At 45.6% G+C, this 25003-nt stretch overlaps 1 protein-coding gene across 1 annotated transcript in view; it reads left to right on the forward strand.

Annotated features, from left to right (window-relative positions):
* The first annotated feature begins 19254 nt into the window (after positions 1-19254).
* The window catches only part of FGF12 (fibroblast growth factor 12), a 230422-nt gene continuing 224673 nt past the window's right edge, over positions 19255-25003 (forward strand). The window contains exons 1-2 of the mRNA XM_065674239.1: positions 19255-19345; positions 19449-19606. Of these exons, the coding sequence (XP_065530311.1) occupies positions 19594-19606 (13 nt within the window). The 5' untranslated portion in view covers positions 19255-19345; positions 19449-19593. The remainder of the gene's footprint in view (positions 19346-19448; positions 19607-25003) is intronic.

The following is a 25003-nucleotide window of genomic DNA, read 5'->3' on the forward strand; positions in this document are numbered from 1 at the left end:
TTCTGAATAACAGCTCAAAAAACACCCCCTCCCCAAAAGATGGCCATCTAAAAAGGAGTACATCATGCACAACCCTTCCACAGAAAAGAGCCAAGAGTGAAAAGGAGCTTCACATGATGAGCTTAAATAATCCAAACAGACTTAGATTCCCTGCCCAGCTGCCAACTGACAAGGAACCTTAGTATTGTGCTCTGGAAGGTGATTTAGTCTAGCTGTACAGCTCTGATAACTTTGCAAAGATGCAGTCTTAGAGGCAAATATAAACCTGTGTCCCACCGCTCCACCTCGATACTGAGCACCAGGCTTGTGTGTGTCTGTGTATGTCAGATCCTTGAACTTCTAGTCCTCCAGTTTCTTGCTCCATTGGTGTCTTAGGATTCTGCTGAACAGTGAAAATCTCCAGGAGATGTTTCCCACCTCGGTATTTCTGTCTAAAATGACGTGACAGTACAGGGCAACAGTGCAAGAACAAGGCACGTTGGGTAATTCCCGTGCAATGTGCCGGGGTATCTTCGTGGTGTTTGTAAAAATGACCCTGGCTAATTTGCTTTCCTACCTGCTTTGCCTTTCCTGCACCTATGTGCCTTCACACTCATGCATGCACAGGAGAGGTGTCAGGTGTGGTCTGGAGGTGTGGGGGATGGCTACAGCTCCTGTTCCCTGGCTGATCAGCTCTGTGTTCAGCCCGGCAGAGCAGTCCTAGGTCTGGGTGATCACATCTCTTTGGAGTCCAGCTGTCCCAGAGCCCAAATCCTGTTAACTGTTCACCTTTTATTTCAGGCATGAATAACTCCACCTATACAGTTGCATATGACTCAAAGAACTAACATACCTTTGCACAAACCTGTGTGTGTGTGTCATGAATTGCTGCAGTTTATGACTGGGGCGGGATTTATTTACCACAAAGAACTGAATTAATTTGACTATTTGTGCAACCAGATCTGAGGTTTAAGGGCCCAGCAAGGTATTTAGACATCTGTGACTTGCCTCTTCTGCATCACTGGTGCTTGTTGACACAGACCTAGTCCCTCAAATATAATAACTCACCCATTGGCTGGCAGGCTCCACATGTAACATATACTGCTCTGACCTGACTGCAAAAAGGTCCTCCAAATACAAGTACCACCTCTCTTTCAATAGTCACCGCTCTCTCATTGAGCACTTCTCTCGGCAAGATACTCTGAACTGCAAGAGCTATGACCCCGAGCCAAGGGCCATCCCCAGCCAGGAGGAGATGTGATGCATCTTGTCACCCCTTCCCAGCACCCTGAGCTTGGATTAGAAATAAGACCTGGGTCTTGCACTGATGACATTCAGCAAGCAGAGCTAACGCACATGTATGGCACAGCCCCACACAGGATCAATCCAGCGCTTGCAGGCAAGGCAGCTCTTCACACAAGCTGATTTACTCATTCCTTCAGTGGCACTAATTAGACCAAAAGCAGCTCCTGTTTCTGGGAAGAGATCTTTCAGAGCCAACCCAGGCATCTCTCAACTGCATGGCATGTGCCAGTTTGGAAATACCCACTCTGCTTAGGAAGCTAAATAATATCTCATAGCAGAATTGCAGCCTCCCATTTCTTATTGGAAATAAGCTTCTGGTGTCATCTGCTGGTGGCCTTGTCCCTTCATGAGTCTGGCAACATAAAACATTATTTTGAGGGTCAGGGTGATGATGGGGAGGATATCTGCTGTTCTTAATTTCGCACAGTACTTCAGCAAATGTCCATGTTTGCCAGCCTGAATTCAAAAGGTGGAGAGAGGGATGTGAGGACAGAATAGCAACACAAATTAATGAACGTGTTTGTAAAATAATGTCTTGTATGCATAACACAGTTTTAGCACCTGATTTTTAGTCTAGTCACAGGGAGATTATGTTGATTTGCAGTTCTGTAGCCACTGAAATTCCTTTGCTGTCAGAGCCAGGGATTTCTGTTAAAAATATATATACATTATTTCTCCAGGTTCATTTGAAGAGAGTGATAATATATCATTGCTCCCAGTGGGGATATAGCTGCCTCCTAGCTTATATCTCCTGACACGTATTATATCTGGGCTTGAATGGTAGCAATCAATACTAGGAAATGCAGTGCCTGAAACTGTTAAGTGCTGCTCTAATGTTCCCTATGCAAATGTTAACACTCACCAGAGAGCACACCTGCTCAGATGAGCAAAGAAACAAGATTAACTGCTCTATTTGCTAAATGATTCTGAATATTTTTTGTTTAGTTTTTGGTTTTTTTTTTTTTTTTTTTTTTTTTTTTGTGGTTTGCATACCTTATGAAAACAACTGTTGCTGAAACTGCAGGGGGTATTACCAGCCAAAATTAAGGAAAGAACACCACTCTTTCTGGGACAAACGTGCCGTAACCATACACTCAAAGGCAGGTGGGCTATCTCCAAGCACATCAGAACACAGCTAGCTGGGTTCTGTCCCCCTTATCTGCTTAGTCCCTACAAATTCCTATCCTGATGCAGACCAAAGAGGGGACACATATCCCTGACTTGGCTCTCAGGCAGAACTAGTGCGTGCGTTACATCTTTCTACACAACTTCTGGCAGCCTCCCTGTTCCATCCATTGTTATCCACTAACCAGCCACTCAGCCTGCAGCTGGGCCTGATTGCCCAAGTAGCTGAGCACCTGCTGCTCTCACCAGATTAACAGGAGCTGCATGTCCTCAGGATTGCCAGTGGCTGGATCTGGAATTTGTTCATGAAAAAGCCAATTCATTTGCTCTAAGCACACAGCTGATAACATGGAGGGAGGTCACTGTTACAACAGGCCAGCCTGGGGGTCTGGGATCACCTTCTTACTCCATCTGCAGGCTGGAGTAATTGTGATGATGACTGAGCTTTATGACTGCCCTCCCCTTCTGTGAAACACAGGAGAGTGGAATAGAAGGAGAAAACCAACTTAGTTTTCTTGTTTCTTTCTGCGCTTATTTTTCTTCCCTGACCTTCGTGGCACACCTGGCCATTGCTGTACACTCACACAGCTGACTGCTTAGGAAGGCTGGGTGCAGCAGTAGCAGTGCAGGTCAGGGGTACGTCCAGCAGCAGCCATGTGGCAAAGGAAGGTTATAAAGAAGGGAGGCATTAGGGAGGTTGTGCTGATAGGGCTCTGTGCTCTGGGGGTGATTGGATGGGCGCTGCAATCAGTGGAAAGGCAGAGATGGACTGAAAAGTATGTGAGCCTTTATGTGGGACTAGTATGGATCTGTTCATAAAGTAAGAAGCAACTCTGCATGCTGGGTCTGCCCAAAGCTCCTCAGGGGGACAAACCCTGAGGTCAGAAGGGAGCTAGATCCTCAGCTGTGAAATGGTGGAAAAGGTGATCCTCTGTTCTGAGGCATGCGTGCACTCAGCTTTTTCACCTTGCCATTTCTTCTTATCATCTAGAGATTACAGCAAAGCTGCAAGTAAACTTGTGAGCTGAGTAAGATGAAAGGCTAGGGTTTGTTTGTGTGTTCCAGGAGTTGGGGTGCCTAGAGAGTCTGAGGCAATATTAGGAGTTTTTGAAGCAGCAAGTGTCCTGCTGCCCGCTTTTTCCTTGGGAAAGGATCAAGGTAACAAAACAAGGAGTTGTTAGTGTGACTGCCTTGTACATGTGATATCTGGAGGAGCTTGGTTTGGGAAGAGCAGGAGAAATCTGCTTGATCTTGAAGGCAAGAAGCCTTAGAAATGCTGATGTCCTCAAGTTGTCTCTTTGTTCCTTGTGTGATAACACTGGCTCAGCCTGCAGCACCTGCCCTTGTTCATCTGTGGGGCAGTAAGTGGTCAGATTGCAAAGAAAGGATGTGTCCTGGCACATAGTCACCATTTTTTACTACTACCACTAGTAAACTGCATACCAACAGATATTTATCAGTTGTTGTAAACCCTTATGAGGTGTCTTAGAGGGAAGGTGAAATGTTTACTTGGCTTATATGATGAGTTGCTAGAAAGGGAGTATTCTTTTACACTGTGAGTTGATGGAGCAAAAACCTGCTAAGTCTTATTGCCCATGCACTTTGTACATATCCTCTGGGGTGCTCACCTGAGCACAGTCTGGGAGCAGATAAGCATGAAGAGCCATGTTTCTGCTAGTGCTGGGTTCATTGGACTGCAGCACTGTTATCCCTGCAAAGCTGCCTGCTGTGAAGCTAGGAGGCTGCCCCAGCTGGGAAAATAGCTGAGCTCTTGTGATCAAGCAAATTCAGTAGCTTGGTTAGATCCTTACCTGATGAGTGTTGTCTGCATTTTGACTTTGGATTATCCCTGCTGAAATGCTCGCAGTAGTGGCTTCACTGACTGAAACAGCATGAGAGTTGTCAGCAGAGCGTAAGTGTGCAATTTTTTTTTAATGCTAATGCATCAGTGTCCTAGACTGTGTTCTCAAAGTCATTGTTGCCTCCACAAAGTTTCCAGCTTCTTAAAAGCAGAAACTATGTACCAATATGCTCTTCAGTCTACCATTGCTCATGCGTGCTTACCCAGTGCAGTCTGATTTTGGCTTATTGTGTTTTAAAGGTTGCAATTCTTCACCGTGCTACAGCACCTCACTTACCTGTCTTTCTAAAGTAAAAAATCTAGCCTGGAAAAGCCATGTCCTGCTCTTGAGGAGGATTATTGTCTAGAACTCGATGTCTATCCTATTGTTATTACAACTCTGCTTGCCTATAAGCATAGCTAAAGGGTATGATTATACTAGCCTACACATAGAGGTGAGAGCAGTCACTGTCTGATATCCTAGTGAAGCCTTCATGTGAGCTGTCTTAAGGGTGTGGGCCCAAGGGAGAGCTTCCCTATGAGTGACTTGTTAAAAAGGCAAACAAAACCCCAGAGAGGTAAATCCAACAGGTGTTGGAGAGACTGGTTCTGTTGGTCCTGAGATAAGAAGTTCAGGCAGGTCCCTAAGGCACAGGCAGTAGGTGCATTATCATCGCTTTCTGTACAGCCTGATTAGCACATCAGTGGAGATGGGCAGAAGCTGGAGTTCACAACTTTATAGTTTTAATGGTAAAGTATGAAAACAAGATTCACCATCTTTTTTCTCCTGTACCCTCCATCCTATGAGGCTCTAGCAGCTGTCTCTAAAGATTTTTGGGTTGGTTTTTTTTTGTGAAATTTTGATCTTCCTTATGGGTATTTATCTTACCTACTGGGTGGTCAGTTGCTGTGCCTGTTTCCTGTCCCTGATGCTTAGCAAATGAGGGCTCCAGATCTTGTGGGTTTTCATAATTGCTGAAGGATTTGGTTATTCTGGGTAACAAGTCATCATCTCTGGTGGGAGATAAGATTGTTTCACGCAGCCATTTATATTCTTGAAATGATTGTGCCCTTTTACCCTTGAGATTTTTAACAATGCAGAAAGATAGCATTACATGACCTTGCTTTTGGCAGTGAGTATGGACTGATGGCAGCCAGCAACGCATTCATCTGTTCTCAGCTTGACTTCTTCCTTCACAGTGCTCTTCTCCCTGTTTGCCTTTGTAATTGGAGATAAGCTGGACCCACATAGTTATGCAGCATCAGAAATGTAATCTGAACATCTCTTCTGTGAATCACATTCCTAACATGCCCTTCAAATGGAAGTCAGATGCCCACAGTCTGTTTTCTGCGAGCTGCTTGGAAAAAATCTGAGCTTCAACTATTGATAGGCACTTGTTTGAGGGACACCTGGAGATGTCTGATGTTCTTACAAAACCAGCACAATACTTCACTGAAAAGCAGCTTTGCCAAAGGACAGCTTTATCCTTTTCCTGAAAGGAGATCAAACTCTTCATGGGAGGGCAGGCAGGAGCCACCAAGGACTTTGATAAGGTGATGAAAGCATCTGAGTGATTCATTTTTTTTAACAGAACAGGAGTTCAGGCTGTGCAGGTCTGCAGGAGAGATTTTAAAATACCCTCTCATGCTGTCTATGAACAATGAGGGACTTGGTGAAAGATCAGATTCATTTTCTGTCTTTGCGCCCTATCGAGGCCATTTCGTTGCTGAACAAACCCCTGCTTGCTGTGTAGCCTAGCAGCTAGCCAAGTTTCCAATTCCCAAAGCTGGACTTTCTTTTCAGGGCATCACTGAGCCCTTGCCTTCTGATCCAGAATGACAAACCTGCAAAAACATGGGGAGGAAAGTCTCAGCTGAAGGGAGGTAAGAGTGGGGATGACCAATTACTTGCAGCTGGTAGGCAAGAAGTCTTGACAAATTTTTTGTTGAGTTGTTGAAGTCCTTCAAGCACATGGTAATCCTTACTTCTAGATCTTGTACCTGTCCTTGGAATCTCCTTCTCAAAAGACATCATGGCCACCTACAAGCACATATGTTGTTTGGCAAGACTGAAGCCAATAAAGTAGAAAGCTTGGAGGAGGGTCAAGGTGGGTATTCAGATCAAAAAGAGCTATTTAGACAATGCTGGTGCTTTGAGACCGATGAAGCTGCACCCACCTGCTCCTGACAGATAGGGTTTGATCTCAAGGCTTTATTAAAAAAACAGAGGTGTAGATTCTGGAGCCTCTAAATATGCAGGGAGATGCTCAGATAAGTGATTGCTCTGAAATCCTGGTTGTGCTGGATCTGGGGGCTCTCAGAATCACAGTAGTTAAGCAAACTATTGCATTTAACTGAAATTTGTGATTATGCTCCTTAGCCTTTCCCTCTGCACAAGTCTCTTAGATGTTTGAATCCTTTAAGTGGTGGAAATGAGATGTAATGCTCTGGAATGCCCTGGTTAGGTGGTCAGTGAAATCCTGGGTTGTGAGGCCCAGTAATACTGGGTTATCCAGATTAGACACCGCATCTGATTATCTTGCTGGTAATCCTACCCTCAGTAATTTAATCAGGATGGGGATTGCAGGGCCAGGATCAGGCAGAAATAATGAGCGAATGCCCCCTTGTGCATCTGTGGTACTTGGAACTCCTTGTTTATGGCAATATCTGTAATGCATTTAAATAAATACACACATGTGGTAAAGCTGTGTTGCCATGGGCATTGTAACTGGAGTCTCCTGTTATTTCTCACTGTAGGTGAGAAGTCAGTTATTGAGTGGCTTGGTGTGACAGCTTCCTGCATTTGCTTTGCTTGAATTCATACAAAGTGTGTGCGTGAGGGGACTGATATATGATGCCAATTTACACAAATTGGGATGGCAAAAAGAATGATGTACTCCAGCAAGAACAACATATGGTGTTAACCTGCCTGTCACACAAAGGCAGGGCTCCTTGCTTACTGCTGTGGGAGAGTTGAGTGAGGTGATCCATGTCCTGATCCCATCTCTGGCAAAGGGCTTACCCCAGTGCAGATTTGGAATGAAGCTGCTTGAGCTTGTGTTTGTAGAAGTGCCTAAAGGAGGGCTCTCTTCATGTTACCTAATTTGGTTCAAAAGGCAGTGATTTAGACTGCCTGACACCTGGAGCACCAGAGCATACAGAAAAACTGGCACCCAGTATACCCAGACTCCCAAAACCTGAAATTAAGACCTTAAGACCCACTTAAACATGTGCACATGGGAATAGGAACTGTTAAAGGGACTATAAAGGAGCAACTCTATGAACCTGACCCTAGTAGATAAGCACATTCCTAATCAAGGATGATCAGTTGTGCCTTAGCATTTGGGATGCATGCTGCAAGATAGAGGCTAGCGGATAACAGGTGCACTTGGAGCAGCTCCATGCATAGCTGAGTGTCATGATTTATGTTGGGTTTTTTTATGTTGGCACCACACTGCATAAGTGTGCTATGGAAAAGGCATTTGAGAAACTCTAATATGCTTAGAGGTATAAAATGTATCCTATGCAGACCCACAACTTTGCAAGGACTGTTATAATAAGCCTGGAGTGTAAATATTTCGGAAGTGCTCAGGCTGTGTACAGCGCTGCGGATGGGGGGGGAAAACAGAGATCGACATTTCTGGTTCCAGCCAGGAGAGGGCAGAGGTTCATGCACAACCGCGTGTGGCCTCGGGAGGCTGCTGATGCCTAATTGACTGTATCGAATGGTCCCTGCCAAGGGGCTAGGCACCTACAGCTAAGGTGGTGCTACCCCTCCTAGATCACGACACTGGAGGAAGCATGAGGCAACTGCGAGACAACAGTGCTCAGCTGTGTCTGGGGAAGGAGGCTGATCCTAGTGCAGGGATGAGAAGAAGCTGAAAGCAGGGGAAGAAGGAATGAAAAAAACAAGGGAGAGAATGGGTACTGCAGGGAGGGGAGGAATAGCAGTTGGCAGTGGCAAGCCTGGGTGCTGGGCAGGGAGATGAGAGCTTTCTTCCATGTGGCAAACATGGCTCATGTCTGTGTGCAGATGCCAGAATTGCAATGTTTCATGAGTGTAGGAGGGCTGCAGCCAGGGAATGGGGGAGATGGCTTAGCTGGAGCTCACAGACTGAGGGCTGCTTAGGGAAGGAGTCTACACGCACTGGCCCTGGGTGTTTCAGTTCAACATTACTCCTACCTGGTGCTGTCACCTTTGAGGTGGCATCCTGAGCATTGCACTGAGAATGTAATTTTGTTGCTTAGATATTCACAGCATGGGAAATCTTCAGGATCAAGCAGAAAATATTTCCAGCAAATGCTTTTATTTTGGAGCTGTTTGCCAGTTAGTGCTTTCTTGGTGCTGGCAGGAAAACACCTTCCCACTGGAAAACAACCCCATTCCTTTTCCACTTTATGTTGCTACCGGCTTTTTTTGGCTGTTGCCAGTTGGCTGAACATCCCATCGCTTGGTGTTTCTGCTGCTCTCAGCCTTGACATTGCATCTTCTTGTTTCCTTGCTGTCTGTCCTTTTGATTGCTACAGCTGATTCCCCTGTCATCCGGAATCTCTTGCCTGCTTCACCCCACCCATGGCTTCCACTGCTTCTGTCACTTGGAGGGTCTCAAAACCTATTGCCATACTGATAGCGCTAAACTTTTCCAATTTTGCCACCTTCCTGACTAAATAGTTTTCCTTCTCCAGCTTTCTTGCTTTCATGGGATTCAGTCACAACTGGCTTCCTGCCACTTTGAGTCAGTCCAAACCTTCCTCCACTGGCTTCATTTCTCTTTCTGACCAAATTCTCTTCTTCTAAGTTTAAAAAGAAATTCAAGATGATGTCCTCTCCTTTCTTGTCCTTGGATGTGAGTGCAGACACACTTCTCCCATCTCCTAGACTCCCTGTATCTATTCCTATCCATGCTGTTATTCTTCCCCTTCAGTCCACCCTCTCTTCTGGCAGCTATGCCTTACAAAACAAACTTGCTATTCAAGCTCCCACATGTTTCTCTAAATACAGCCCATCTCTTCACCTTGACTTGCAAAGTGCCTTCATCAGTCAGCCTCTCGTTCCTCTCGTGTCCTTACTCTTACCACCTGGAATATTCCTCCTCTGTTCTTCCCTTTCCACCAAGACTGTCTTCCGCAAAGTCCCTTGGAGGATGCTATTCTCCCCTTCGGCCTTTTCCAATTAAAACTGTGCAAGTGTCCCATATCACTCTGTCCTTGGGCTCTTTCTTTACTCCCTTTACATCTTACTTGACTGATCTTATCCAAACAGTAAATTGCCTTTGTGGATGCCTTGTTGTATCTCCCTAATCTGAGAACGGGAGGAAACTGGTCTATCCTGAAGATCTCTATGCAGATCCAGCTATTGGCTTCAATCAGTATAAAGCAGACCTCTTCAGTGTCCCCTTATCTACAGCCCATTCCTGCTTTTTGAGAGACAATGGACAATGCCATCAGGTCTTCAATCTGCATGTCACTTGCCTTGGATAGGTCACTGGATTTTCAGGTCACAGCTATTTTAATGCATGGTACTGTGCAAGGTTGGTGTTTCTGCAAAGCCAACCACAAATGCATCAAATTCTGTAAAACTGTAAAAAAAAAAAAAAAAAAAACAAAAAACAAAAAACACCCACAAAAACAAACAAACAAACAAACAAAAAAAACCAAACCCAAGGAACTGTTTTCTTCTTTCCACCATTCATTCTCTGCACAGCTGCTCCTCTGACAGGAGGAATGTCCTCTTAGCACTGTTTGCTAAAGCTGCAGCTTGGTTCTGGTATTTCAGTTTTGAAAGATAACCACTTTGAATAAGAAACAGAAATACCCTTTTACCTCATCAGTCAGCTAAGAAAAAGGTTCCAGAAATGCAGGGGTGGAAAGACTAATTTTATGCGCAGTAGAAAATGAGATCCTGGGAAAGGGCAATAGTGATTCTGTTCTGACTCTCCTGAAGCACATGGAGATCAGGTTTAAGCATGGCTGGGATGGCTAGTGTCAGGTGTGTGCTCCTTGACATAGCCTCTCAGCTGGCTGTCATGGCCAGCTCTGGTCTGTGTGGCAGATATGTGAACCACTGACACAGCTAGAAAACTTTGCCATTCCAGGGCTTCTGGGACAGAGCAGGATCTTCAAGGGCAAGGCTGCAAGATGGGCATATTACTGCAAAACTCTCCAAGACTGAATTTGGAGTTTTAGAAAGCAGGCATTCTTTACTGCAGCACTGGGTGCACATGCAAATAGTTTTGCAAAGGTGAGCACACCCATTACTTGCTGACAGCATCTATACATTTAGCATATTCATGCATATTCATGCTTATTCACAGCTTTTCCAGGAAACTATTTACATACTCATGAGATTTCCAGGAACTAATTATAATATCTACATTCTAATTATTCATTCACTTTCTTGCTGAGTGGGGGTCTCTGATGGTCACCGATAGCCTTCCTCACTGTGTTTACTGAGGGACCTCAGTGTTTGTGCATGCTCACAAGGTCCTAGTGCCATGCTAGCAGTTGGTATGTCCTTGCTTCTGTTCTATTGCAGTCTCTGTTATCTTGAAGGTTAGCATCCTTGGAGTTACTTACTGCCTCCTTAGTTATCAGTCCCATGATGTTCCTTCACCGTCAGCCGGACTCCCTATGCGTTAGCAAGTTAGAACAGTTTGATGTACTTTACTATGTTAGTTGAAAGTCACACACACACTATGGTTAGTTTAAACCTATAATTTAAGCCTACAGGCAGAAAAATATGAGTTTTTCTGATCCCATCTAGGTGGTAAGTTGAACACGTTCTGGACTTGGTTCTTGAGAAAACCTCCAAAACCCAACTTGGACTGATATCCATGATGGGGAAAGCCAACCTTTTATACTTAACATATACTGGACTCTAGAATAAAGGAATACAGGAGTATGTGGTTCTTCTAACTCAGTGCTATGCTTGCTGTGGTCCATTTGACCATCTAACTGGCAGCAGGTTACAAATTCTGTAATACAAGTTTTGTTTCATCCTTTGAGAGGTGTGCAACAAGAGCAGAGATGGAGAGCTGCTGTAGAGTGAACAGGGTTTAAGTAACTTGTTGGCTGCATTGAGTGCCATCCCAGATTCTTCCTTGAATCTCCACTATTTTCTACATTTATATTTAACTGTCACTTAGAATATGCAATGTTTAGAAAATACTAAGACTACTCCACCTATGGCAAAAGGAGGGTTGTACTCACCGAGTAGATCTGAGCTCCTTCTAGAGAGTCATGCTTTGCAAGTCTAGGGTTAAAGGTGTATAGTTAGGTTTTAAAGATGGGTGATGTAGCTGAACTCCTCTGCACCTCTGGGCCATACTGTGGCCACAGCTGCCAAGGAGGAAGCAAGCAAGAGCCTCCAAATGGTTTTGATCCTTTCAGGCAAATGAAAATCATTTTTCATGCCTTTCAGGCGTGCTGTTTTTCATACCATTTGGGTTAGTTGCAGCCCAAACTCCTGTGATGGATTCAATGAGACTGCGTCAATCAAGGAAAGCAAGAGTCAAGGAGGCTGCTATTTACGTACATAAGCAAATCAAGCAACCCATACATGCTTTTCTGTAAGTAAGACCTCAGCAGAGTAGAAGCAGGCAGCGTCTTGGTAGGCTAGGTTAGGCTGCTGGAAGCTAGAGTGGGTTAAAGTGGCTTTGGAGTCAGGGTTCATCCAGACAAGGTGAAACTTACAGTATTCACTTCAGGGGTCAAGTTTCTACTACAAGTATGAGGAGCCTTAGCCTGCAAAGTCTTCCATGTCAGGATAAAGGTGCTCTGTGGATTCTATCTATTCCTTTGTGCCTGATATTTCAGGGGAGAATTGAGCCAGCTTTTTTGGTTTTCCTCATTTTCCACAGCAAAATGTGTGAGTTTGTACTTCAGGTTAAGCATGTGAATATTTCTTTGTCTTTACAATGGCTGTTCAAGTGCTCAAGGTTTATGTCACCGCCTGATGTAATTATCTAGTGTGCAGGTAAATAACCTCACATGTAAGGGTTTGCCTTCACATCTGTGCAGCTGAGAGTGAGCTGATTCAGGTAGGATTGCCCTCTGCTTTTGTCATTCTCCCTTCTTCACTCCTGTAGCCCTTGTTTTCCATTACATAGCTCACACTTACTCTAAATTTCTCTTCTGTTCTTAATATTTTTCATATCTACCAAGAGGAACTCAAGATCTGAACTGGTCTAGTAACATGGCTATCAGTGATGCTGATATCAAGCAGCATTTATGTGCCTCTTGTATCTGGACAAATTCTTGTGTTTCAGCTTGAATTATCACAAAAAGATCCAGTTCCCTAAGGCATGGGAAAGCTGTGCTATGAATACACTGATGCTAATGGTCTTGGCTCTGAAGATTTTTATTGCATTTGTTGTTTTCTAGCGTTCTGGAAAACAGCATTAAAATGAACAGGGTAAACATAGGCAAGTGAAAACAATGTTGGAGCTGGATAGGAGATGACTGTGCCTAAGGCTCTGCCTGTCCCTTACCTTAGGGACACTGGAGCAGTCTGGCACATGCTTAGGATTTTGATGGGTTTGCACTGACACTGAATAGACTTCTTAGTGGCAATCTCATGGTACTGTGAGGTCAGAGGACAGGGTTCAGTGCTCTAGAAGTGGCTCTTACATGGTAGGAATAAGGCAAGAAAATTGACTTCTGGGATTTGTGCCTTGGCAGAGGTCAGTCTTAAAATTTCTTGAAATAGCAGGTAAAGAACATGAATGTTACTCACCACTGATGGCTGTGGAGTAGAGATGAGCTAGTAGTTTTTATTGTAAGAAATAGGCATAGGCAAATCAGATCTTAAGATAGTCTACTCTTTGCAAGCATTTGAACACCTGGCTTTTAGGAAGGTTGAGTTGCCAGCAGGAAGCTCCTTCCTGCCTCTGCCCTGTGAAGCTTTTTCCTTGTGTGAAAGCATTCCAAACATAATTACTTTTTTAAATCAAGACAAAGAGAGGCTAGTGCTTAAGTGGCACCATTTAACAGCTTATTTTCATATTTTCTACTTTTATATTAAAGTCTTGAACTTTAATAATGGTAAAACAACCTGACTTAGAATCATAGAATAGTTAGGGTTGGAAAGGACCTTAAGATCATCTAGTTCCAACCCCCCTGCCATGGGCAGGGACACCTCACATTAAACCATGTCACCCAAGGCTCTGTCCAACCTGGCCTTGAACACTGCCAGGGATGGAGCATTCACAGATTCCTTGGGCAACCCATTCCAGTGCCCCACCACCCCCACAGTAAAGAACTTCCTCTTTATATCCAATGTAAACTTTCCCTGTTTAAGTTTAAACCTGTTACCGTTTGTCCTGTTGCTACAGTCCCTGACAAAAATTCTCTCTCCGGCATCTGTATGCTCCCTTCAGGTACTGGAAGGCTGCTATGAGGTCTCCATGCAGCCTTCTCTTCTCCAGGCTGAACAGCCCCAGCTTTCTCAGCCTGTCTTCATACGGGAGGTGCTCCAGTCCCCTGATCATCCTCGTGGCCCTCCTGTGGACTTGCTCTGACAGCTCCATGTCCTTCCTTCTTATATTGAGGACACCAGAATTGCAGACAGCTTCCTCCCCATCCCCAGCTTGCAGAGGAGATGACAAATTTATTTATTAAACTGAACAACTAAAAGTCTGTGGTGGGTCTCAGAGTCTGAGAGCTAGCCCTGACTACAAAACATATTGGTGCAAGGTCTGAGAACAGCCGCCAGCGCTCCTGGACTTCAAGGAACTCAGGGTGCTCAGTACCTCGCAGAAAACTAAAATTAAGAGTTGAGCTGTTTCGGTCAGATCCAGGTATCATTAACATCAACATCAAGACCCTTGTTAATGTACATGGGTGTATATAATGGATGTTTATGGAGAATAGTAGCAGAAGAAAGCTGGCGGTACTCTACCAGAAGGACTTTCTTCTATGTCAGTACAAGGATGGTTACCTCCATCCATTATTTTCTTCCCCAGTAATTTTTGACTTAGTTGCAAGTAATTGCAAAATACCCCCTCATTTTGCTACTTTCTGGACTTTGTTAATGCTTTTTTCTTTATTAATATAATACTGATGGATTTATCTCAACATCATCTGATCAATAATTTTCTGTAATTAAATCTACTGTGCTTGTGCAAAGGTTGTCGCTTGCTTTGGTCTTTATGCCACACGCTGGCTCTTAATACAATAATGTTATGCTTCTAGAAACTACTTGATGTAAGGAAATTACATCAGCTGATGATGTAGGAGTTATTGGTTTTCCTGTTTGTAATGAGAAGCTATGTACATCATCCACACGGTGATAGACTGGATGTCTATCTGTTTTACCCATCCAGGCTGGCTGACTGGGTAGGAGAAGCTTGTAGAATGTTCTTTGTATTTTACTCTACTTACATTATTAGAGCCTTCTAGTCTCTGTTTACTTCCCTTCTCCCCCCCCGCTGCACTCTTTACTTTTTCAGTAGTATTAGAGGTCCTTCCTGCTGCTGTGTCATGGCCTATTTTCTTGGAACCTGCTGCTTTGGCTTGCACTTATTTGAGCACAACTCATGGCACGAGGACATCTTAGCCTGATGTAGTACAGAGCTGTTATGTTTTCTGTCCTAAAGGAATCTGTTTTGCTGGCTAATGGACAGCTAATGATGCCCATTGGCTTTTGAGAATAGATGCTTCAGAGTCCAAAAAAGGACTTCCAGAATCACTTGGCTGAGTCCTGCCTCCCCATTGCAGTTGATTTCAAGGAGTGCACTGTTTTGAAGGTTTTGAAGACCCACACTGAACATCAAGATCAGTAGCTATTCCTCCCCCTTGGCTAGAACTCAGTGCAGCTGCTTTTTGATTAAGCTTCATTGTCTTTAGCTCTGGGTAGGACAAGTGCCTTCCTGTCACCTGCAGTGAAAGCAGTTCTTTCTCCAGCTGGGAAGTCTGATCTGGGTGCTGAAGTTGGCTTCTGGGCAGTGTGGAAGCAGGCTGAGATGTTAGCACCTAGATTAACACTCCCTTGAAATCAAACTGAAGAATTGAAAATGGCTTGTGCTCAGTTTTGTGCAGAGCTTGGTACAGAAACTAGGTCCCCTAGCGCTTGAGATCATGTCTGTGTGCCTGGGTTTGCTGCCATTTTGGATGGTCATCACCAGAAACTGGCACTGAGCAGATGAAATCCCACCACTAGTGATCTGCTGCCTCCTGGCACATCCAGCCTCTTGCAGGAGTTCCCTATGGAGACATGGCAGCATGTGTGTGCATGACCTTGCAGGCTGACTGGTGCCTCTGCCCTTGTGAATGGAGGTTCCCTCTGGAGAAGGAGGCACTGTGCCAGGGTAGCAGATGGGTAGGAGCAGCAGCAGCTGGGAAACCATGTATGATCATCATGTGGGTTTACTGTCTGCAGCAACGCCAAAATGGCCACTTTGCTTTACCAGGTCTGTGCGCTTCACCAATTGCAGCGGGCAGTGGGCTCTGCTCAGCATCCACCATCTATGGGGGAAGCAGCAGGTTTCTTGGGAGCTGGAGGCCTGGGTAGTATTTTCAGCTCTGGAGCATCATGTGAGAGCAGCCAAGCTAAGCCCTTGCTGCACCCTCTCATCTGTACATGCTGAGCTCTTCTCTGCCAGGTAGAAGCCTTACCTCCATAACCACTGTCTGGTCACTGCTGGAGAGAGGAGTAGCTCTAGGCTCTGCTGTTCCTGAACTGAATTGGTCTGGTGGGGTGGTCAAGTCTTCAGTAGTGGATGCCCTACTAATTACACAACAGTGGAGATGGCCCTGAAGAAGGCTGGTTGTTGGCAGCCCTACAGAAACTACTCAGTGCTAACATTAAGGGTGAAAAACCGTGCCTTTCCCTTGTCTAGTTATCTTCTTGCCATGACAGGAGCCAAGGACACACTGAAGCAGTATGAAGAGGAGGGTCTGCACAGGGTGGTTGTGCTTAGACTGAGCCACCTTCTTATATTTATGGGGACTCCGGCTTACTCCCAAAGCTTGAAGATGCAAGGAAAACAGCTGACAAGTGGGGGAAGCACCCATGGCAGCCCTGTGGACGTTGGTACAGGAGAGTGGTGCTTCAGAAGCTCTCCTACTTTGGCCCAAAAGATGTTAATGGGAAGGAATTCAGCTTCAGCACATCTGCATCTCCTGAGTGCCACAATGCTTTGTCTCACTGTGGTTTGGAGAAGATCTTGATGCATTACTGAGATGCCATTAATGTGTGTGTCCTCATATGATGCTTGTTACTTGCAAGGCCACAGTAGACACAGATATGACTTTCCTGAGGGGCTAGAGGAGAAACGGCGATCTAACTCAAGTTAGTCCAGCTTGCTTGACACTAATGCAGATGCACAGTTGAAACCTACAGCAGAGCACAGGGAATATTGTATTCCTTTCTATTGATAGGCATTTTGAAAGGTGACCTGTAAATGGCAAGGGAGGGGAAATAGACGATGGTTTTGTTCCCTTAAATTTACCTCTTTGTATTGAGGAGAGAAGCCTTGAAGGTGCTTCATCTCTGTTCTGCACAGGTAGGGTCTGCTTTCTTTAAGCCTTCAAGACTTCTTATTTTAAGAACATATATCTTAAGGGCTTCTGCTGGTTTCAGGATCTGGAAGGGAAATAGTGATATCTTGGATGTAATGCAGAGATCTTTTAAGCTGTGATTGAAAATGAATGTGTGGATTGCTGGGTTTGGATGTTTTGCTTGAACGATGCTCCTGCCTGCTATTACCTCAAAGGAAGAAATGCTTTAGAGCTCAAAAGCAAAGCAAAAATTAATAGAAAAGTTTCTTTTGTCTTGTTCCCCAAGGGCAAGCCCCATGAATTCCTCATTCATGTCCCTCTCCATTGAGACAACCTCCACAAAGAAAGGAAACACTAAAAGAAAGCAACTTACCTTTGATAAAGGGGAGCGTGTTATGGCTGTACCTTTCAGGACATTGGAAAAATGTATTTCCTGTGTCTGGGAAACTTGGTCTTCAAGTCTTCCCATGGCAGTGGAGCTCAGCCTGGTGCCTGCAGCTAGGACCTGTTCCCCAGGTTTTTCTGCGAAGCTGAATTATTGATGCTTAGTAGCTTTTCAGGGAGTGCACAGCTTTGAAAAGAATTTCTTGGTTCCTTGGTCCAATGCCTGGTATTACAAATGGTGCCTCAGATTGTTCTTGGTAACTAGTGCAGTTGCACCTTAACAGGTAGACCTGACAGTGTTTCTTTGCCTTCATTTCATCTTGTTGAAAGTTGTTCTTGAACTTGAATGCCAAGAACCTTTATGTCCTCTGAGAGTTTGCCTGTTTAAACCTGTGGGAGTTGAGAACATGAGTCCAGAAGTTTTAAAAGAACAGGATAAAGAGTTATTGAGCACTTTGTATATTCTGATTGAATTTTGGAACATTGACAAGGACTAATAGACCTTGAAAGAGTTACCGTTTCAGTGCTTTTTAGAAAAAGCACAGACGTGGACTTTCTGTGTAGTCTGATCAGTTTGGCACTGATGGTGGGTGAAGGCATAGCAATGGGGAAATGGGATCCCACCAGTGAATGAAAGAAACTGAAGAAACAATAGAAATTTACTTTGACCTTCTAGTAAAATCATGAAGTCTGTTTTACCACAGTGTATTTTGACTCAAAGCTCACCTACAAACCTGAATATTCAGTCCTGAAATAAAAAAACCCTAATGTTGTTATTAACAGTAACATAGGACTTAGTAAATGGGTAGAAGCCATTTAATATATTAATTTTACGTGGTGGGTCTTCATCTAGCTGGGCTGTTCCTATTTGTTTTGCAGGGACATAGTCTTGGATTAATATGCCATCTCTAACTTCATTGCTCTGCCAGCTTGTGGGGTGGTAACTGAGACTGGAGCAGGTTTTGTTCAGAAATGACCATGTACTAAGGCGGGATCATGTGCACAATGTTCACTTCCATAACCACATTCAGGGTTTTGCTTTGGAATGGGGAAGCCTGTAGGCAGGATGGGTTACAGCAGCTCAGTCTGAGGAACATGAGGGTAAAAAAAGCATGTATAACCACTGTCTGTTTTGCCAGTATTGGGCTGTAGGTGAGAAGGTGAATACAAACATAAGGAAGTATAAAGGAACAGTGGGTGAGAATTACTGTTCCTGTATTTAGAAACTTATCTAGTGCTGGAGCCATCTACCCTCTACATTTGCAGCTTGCAGTACAGTGGATGCCTTGAGCTGCTTTTTGAGTACCACAAATCGTAAAAATAAGCACAGAATGCTTATGATGGGATTTTACCAGTCCCAACATACTGAAGTTGAAAAATCTGGAAAAATTTAAGAGCTTCAGGAACAATCCCAGTGTAGAGAAACTTCTTTAAAGGGACAAACTTAAGGACCTCAATCTATGTTTCCTGAAGAAATGACTTGATCACAGTATGAATGTTTTATTAACTTCTCGTTAGCAGGGGACTGTTTATTTTATTAAGCAGTTACAACAAAATCCAGCAGCTGGATGCAAAAGCAGAGAAGCACAAACTAGCTGCGAGGTGGATGTTTTATGAATCAGCATAATTATTCTTAACACCTCCGAAGAAGGCCTGAACCTGAGACTGGGCATCTCCTGAAAGATCCTCTCCATGTCTGCAAGTGGTGTGGGCTCAGTTTGGTTTACTTGATACAGGGAGACTGGAGTGGAGCGATCCCTCTGACCCCAGCAGTTTGAGTGTTGTGTTGGGTCTGGGGGTTCCCTCCAGACCGTGTGCGATGCACCCATCACCTACAGAAGCCAGCCGGTGTGCATGCAGCAGCCGGGCGGTGTTCGGTGTTGTGGCGCACAGATGCCATATCCGTATACCCGGGGGAGGGCTTGCGTGCCCGGCTCGGCCGGGAGCGCTCCGGCAGCGCTCCCACAGGGAACCAGCGGGTGCCGGTGCCCGTGTTGCTGTGCGGCGGGGCCGGGGCCGGGCCAGCCGCCTGCCGGCTCCTCCTCCGCGCCCGCGGAGCCCGCAGCCGGGGGGCCCGGTGGTGCCGCGGTGCGGGCCGCGGGGGCGTGGCGCGGGCGGGGCGCGCATGCGGGCGGTGCCAGGCAGCGCGGCGGGCCGCGGAGCCACTCGCCCCCGCAGCACCGCTCCGCCAGGGACAGCTCCCGCCGGCGCCAGGTAACGGCTTCCCCCGCTCCGCACCCCGCGCCGCTGCCCCCCGCGGCGGGGCTGGGGGCTCGGCGGCTCACTCCCTACCCCCCCGGTGCTTGCTTGCTTGCAGCTGCGAGGCTGTGACGGCGCGGTCCCCCAGCGCGGAGCAAGCAGCGGCGGCCGGCTCTGCCCGCCGGGCTCTCGGGGCTTTCGGCTGAGGAGGGAGCGCGTCTTCCGGCAACTTCCCGGCGCCCCGGCGCTCACAAAGCTCCGCGATGGAAGGGAAAGGTGGGTTGGGGTGCGCGGGGGGAGGGGGGGGTGCGGCGGCGGCAGCACCGCAGTGGCCGGGCTGGGTGCGCGGCACGGGGCCGGGAGCAGCCGAGCCGCGCCGCTGTGGTGGGTACATTGCAGCACCGGCGGGGAAGCGGGCTCGGGGAGGCGCTTCCCTGCCCGCTCCAGCACGGGCATTCAGTCAGCTGCGTGGTGGAGTGTGGGGAAGGAAGGGTGGGTTTGGGTTTGGACTTAGGTTTGTTTCTTTTTATTAAAAAAATTATTTATTTTCCTTTAGGGTGAGACAGATGTTAGTTGGTGATTTGTTTTCTTAATGCTAAGGATTTGCATAATGAACATGAGCTCTGTCCGATGTTTTTTAGTCAGCAATCGGGAGGTTTGTAAGAGATGAAAAGCATTTCCTGACTGGAACGGTTTTTTAAAAAAATGCATAATTTCTTTTCCAAAACAAGAACAACAGGGCTACAGAGCTCTGCCCTCATTACGTTGCATATTTAACACATCAGAACATCGTGATAGATTGGGAGAAATGCAATGAGTATGTCCACCCTAGAAAGAGAAAATCATATAATATTGCCTGCCTAGCTCGTGTGTTTGCATACAAGAAGACATGTACCTCACCCAAATATACCCCTTCGTGTTTGGCATATATATTTTGCTTCCATACTACTTATGTAGTCCTGCACATCTGTTTACCTATCTACCTCTACAACTGCATCAGACATCACACATTCAACTGGTACATGAACTCAAAATCTGTACATGTTAATGGCCAATGAAATATTGATGGTAAGTCAGCTCACGCAGAGGAAAGGCTAGTTGCCATTCCCGCGTAACCCTAAGTGTCAGCTCTCCTGTAGAACAGAAATCTGATAGCTGTTTAATTGATAGAGATGAAGGCAGTAGGAGAATATGGACTATCTTAATTCAAGGAAAATAATGGTAGACTTGTATAACACAATACTACATACCTTCCAGGGAGCCGAGCAAGCTATATTTAAACCTCAGGTTTATTTTTGTAACTATCTTGTCAATCAGGGCTATAGTTCTCCTGTGTGGGAATATCTGATTATATGCTGATTAAGGAAGGAAGCTATTTCAATCATACGGAGGCAGTATGTCCTATGAAGTAGAGTTTCTTGTGGGCAGTGATCAATAGAATTGCCAGGGCTTGAGGACAGGTAAGTATCTCTTTTAAAAAAGTGTTTCTGCAAAGACTTGACTTAGACTAAAAGCTTGCAGCAGTCAAGTTACCCTTGGATTTTTTTTTTTTTTTTTTTTTTTTTTTTGCTATACACCCTGTTTTCACTGTTAACCTGGGATGGGACACCTTTACTTTTTTGAATGTCTTACTGGTATGTGTCTTGATGTGAAACAGACTATGACTTTAGTATAACATATGATGTGCCTTGTCATGCACTGGATAAGCAGGAAAAAGACTCTCCGTGGAACTTCTGATGGAGCTCATGTAGCTGGAGGTGTTGTGCAGGCGGCAGAAAGGTAACATCTGCAACAAAATAAAGTGTCCAGCTAGCTGGTGGCAAAAGCAGCCCCTGAGAAGGGGTTCCTATCTTGTGCAAACAGCAACTGTTATGATGCAGTCACTGACGGAGTATGCATTCAGCAGCTGAACAAGGTGTCCTGTTAGGCTATTGGTACTTGGGTTTATTAGTTACAAGATGGGCTCCACAGCAGTCCATGTTCCCAGGCTCTTGGCTTTGGTGTTAGGGTTATCAGAGGGCAAGACAACCCCAAAAGTCACTACTCTGTTTTCGTTTGCCAAAAAAAAACCCCAGTTTGCTCTTACTAGAGATTTTCCTTGATGGGGTAAAGATGGGGAACAAATACTCTCCATGTTTCCTCTGTCTATACAGAAAAAATGTCTGTTTTAGAGCAAACCCAATAGAAATCAAGGCACCAGAATGGGACAGGTCCAAAGTAGAGATGATTTTAAAGGAAATACACAAGCAACTTTGGCATCTCAATGGGAAAATGAGCAGGCAGAAGTTGTCTGCTCACGGCAGGGATCCGGTTGGTTTGGCACTAAAATAATTCTTGAAACTCCTTTAGTGTTGGAGTGACATGAGAAGGCCTATGGTGCACAGATCTAACAAATTTTGTCTCCATGTATAGTGAGGCACAATCCAGGATGTCTCCTCAGAGGAAAGGTAGGAGCCAGCTTAAATCCTTCACATCTTCAGCTTTTGTGACTAATCATAGGTGGACTTGCAATGCAGAGGCCTCATCAGTAATGAAAATAACATGTAAATGAGTCTCTAGTAAGGTAATACAGTTGCAAGTCCAGTGTTACGAGGTTGCTGCTCGTATATAGTGTTTCTCTGAAGTCATCCCTTGCTTTTTAAATGCTTCCTCCTGCAGCCTTTCTCCCACCCCTCTAGTCTTCCTCAGTGCAAATCTTAGAACGTTTCAAACTCAGCATTATGCAGATACTGGAGAACAGTGTGTGCTATATTAAGCAACATAAAGTCTGTTTAAGAAAACCTACCTTCTGGTCCCTGAATTCAGCTGTCTCTGGTGACTGCTGTGGATGTTTCTGCCTAGGATTTGCCATCCCAGGATAACTTGGTTGTCTGAACGTGCCTGGTGCTGACGCTTTGCAGTCATCTAAAAAAAGGGCTAAAGACCCATCACTGGTGCTGCTCAGGGCAGCCGTAACTGATTGCACTGGCTGGACTTATTAATGAGAGTGAGGTGAGAAGACCATATCCTAGTTTTTGTGCAGTAGGTTGCAGGATTTGGCTGTTAGGACTGTTGCAGTACGAGTGCAAGTGAGTGGGTCCTGGAGTTCGCTGTGGAGGAAGTGGTGGTGCAGCCACCTTCCGGAAGTCAAACCTGGCTAGAGATGAACATCTCTATCTTCTAGGAGCTGAGAGGAGATAAATGTAGTGCACTATGGATCTGCAATGCTACCAACAGACCTCGATGGTCTAAAAGTAACATTTGGCCTCAGCCAACTTACAGTTTCTTGTATTTATTCTTTTCTGCACATTCACTGTCTCTAAACCTTTTCCAGCAGTGAGAAGCTTGGAAGTTGTAGCTGCTCCCAAAGCACATTAAGCCATAGAGGAAGGGAGGGCATTGTGGGTGAGGCCTCTGTTTTGCATCTGCTACCTGATCCCTGTTCTCTGAATCTCGCCACTACAGCAGTTCCTGTAGGCTGCAGCAGTAAGCAATACCATGCCAGGCATCCCAGGAGGTGGGCTTTGCCAAAGCTAACAATAGTTAACGTGGAGGTTAAAGAATACTTGGCCATTTGCCAGATTCTTCACAGTCAGAAAGATGCTTAGCAGGGGAAGTAACATCACATGATGATGTTCCGTCTTGGAGGCTGAAAAACAAATCAGCCATGCAAGAGTCAAGCTGCACAGTATGGAACTATTCTTGGACTTCTGGATGGAGAGAAGGACTGCAGGCTAGCCTTGCTACAGGGAGGGCTTCCTTCCTCTGAACGTGCTATACCCTCTTCTGTAGTCCTAAAGACACAAGGAAATCCTTTTCTGTCAAAAAAAAAAAAAAAAACAACAAAACCCCCAAAAAAACCAAACCTGCCAAAATAAAGACTTTAGTGCCTTTTTGCATTAGAGATGGGGAGAAAAGACACATTACTACTTTTATCTTGTCTATGATAGAGTCTGGGGGTGTTATGTCTCCATGTTACATAGGGGCAAGTGGTATGCTGCCCTCTGGGCCCTTCTGCAAGGGCCCTTGTTGCTCTCTTGTTCAGGCCAGTGCTGGGCACTGGTGGCCCTGGTGAGGTTTTGCTTCCTGGGTGTGGGGTAAGCTGTGGTCAGCATGGGATGCATGCTGTTATCATGTTAGGAAATACAGAAGGACTTGTCAGCTGGTCTACTGGGACAACAAAGCGAAAGCACAGTTGGCCACCCCACCGAGTTCTGGAAGTACTCTTGTCAGTCCTCGGAGCCATGGTTCTGCCCTGTTGGATGGTAGTGTCAGGTTAGAGAGACAACCACTCAGTACTGCACCCAGTAGTGCAATTTGAGTCATGTTCTCTTTCCAGTCACAAAGGCTGGGAACAGGCTTTTTCCTTTTGCAGAAAAAACCCACAATGCTGCTGTTCATAGACATGCAATGTTCAGGCCAATAAAACAACAGTAGGATACAGTTTACCTAGGGCACAGAGTTGCCCTTCTTGGGACTGGCAAACAGGTCTGAGCTCTCTGCATCTTGCTGTCTTGTGGATATGTGAATGGGCAGGGTGGTATGCTCCATCTTTCTCCAGCAGAGCTGCTCTGCAGCTGCCTCAGCCAGACTCAGCATTGTGGGCCACCTTTCTCTATGCAGCTGTCTGTGTGCTATACCTGTAAAGGACAGAATCTTCACCTTGAACAACTTGTGATCAAACCCCAACAAGAGCCAGTGAATGCTATGATTGCAGATGGGCATTGTGGACAAGGTGAGAAAGGGTAGCAAGTGAGATACAGTCTTAGAGGCAAACATAAACCTGTGTCCCACTGCTCCACCTCGATACTGAGCATCAGGCACGGCAGTGGCTTGTGTGTGTCTGTGTATGCCAGATCCTTGAACTTCTAGTCCTCCAGTTTCTTGCTCCATTGGTGTCTTAGGATTCTGCTGAACAGTGAAAATCTCCAGGAGATGTTTCCCACCTCGGTATTTCTGTCTAAAATGACGTGACAGTACAGGGCAACAGTGCAAGAACAAGGCACGTTGGGTAATTCCCGTGCAATGTGCCGGGGTATCTTCGTGGTGTTTGTAAAAATGACCCTGGCTAATTTGCTTTCCTGCCTGGTTTGCCTTTCCTGCACCTATGTGCCTTCACACTCATGCATGCACAGGAGAGGTGTCAGGTGTGGTCTGGAGGTGTGGGGGATGGCTACAGCTCCTGTTCCCTGGCTGATCAGCTCTGTGTTCAGCCCGGCAGAGCAGTCCTAGGTCTGGGTGATCACGTCTCTTTGGAGTCCAGCTGTCCCAGAGCCCAAATCCTGTTAACTGTTCACCTTTTATTTCAGGCATGAATAACTCCACCTATACAGTTGCATATGACTCAAAGAACTAACATACCTTTGCACAAACCTGTGTGTGTGTGTCATGAATTGCTGCAGTTTATGACTGGGGCGGGATTTATTTACCACAAAGAACTGAATTAATTTGACTATTTGTGCAACCAGATCTGAGGTTTAAGGGCCCAGCAAGGTATTTAGACATCTGTGACTTGCCTCTTCTGCATCACTGGTGCTTGTTGACACAGACCTAGTCCCTCAAATATAATAACTCACCCATTGGCTGGCAGGCTCCACATGTAACATGTACTGCTCTGACCTGACTGCAAACAGTTTGGAAGTACCCACTCTGCTTAGGAAGCTAAATAATATCGCATAGCAGAATTGCAGCCTC

This window comes from Lathamus discolor, chromosome 3, assembly GCF_037157495.1.
Source record: "Lathamus discolor isolate bLatDis1 chromosome 3, bLatDis1.hap1, whole genome shotgun sequence".
Lineage (NCBI taxonomy): Eukaryota > Metazoa > Chordata > Aves > Psittaciformes > Psittacidae > Lathamus > Lathamus discolor.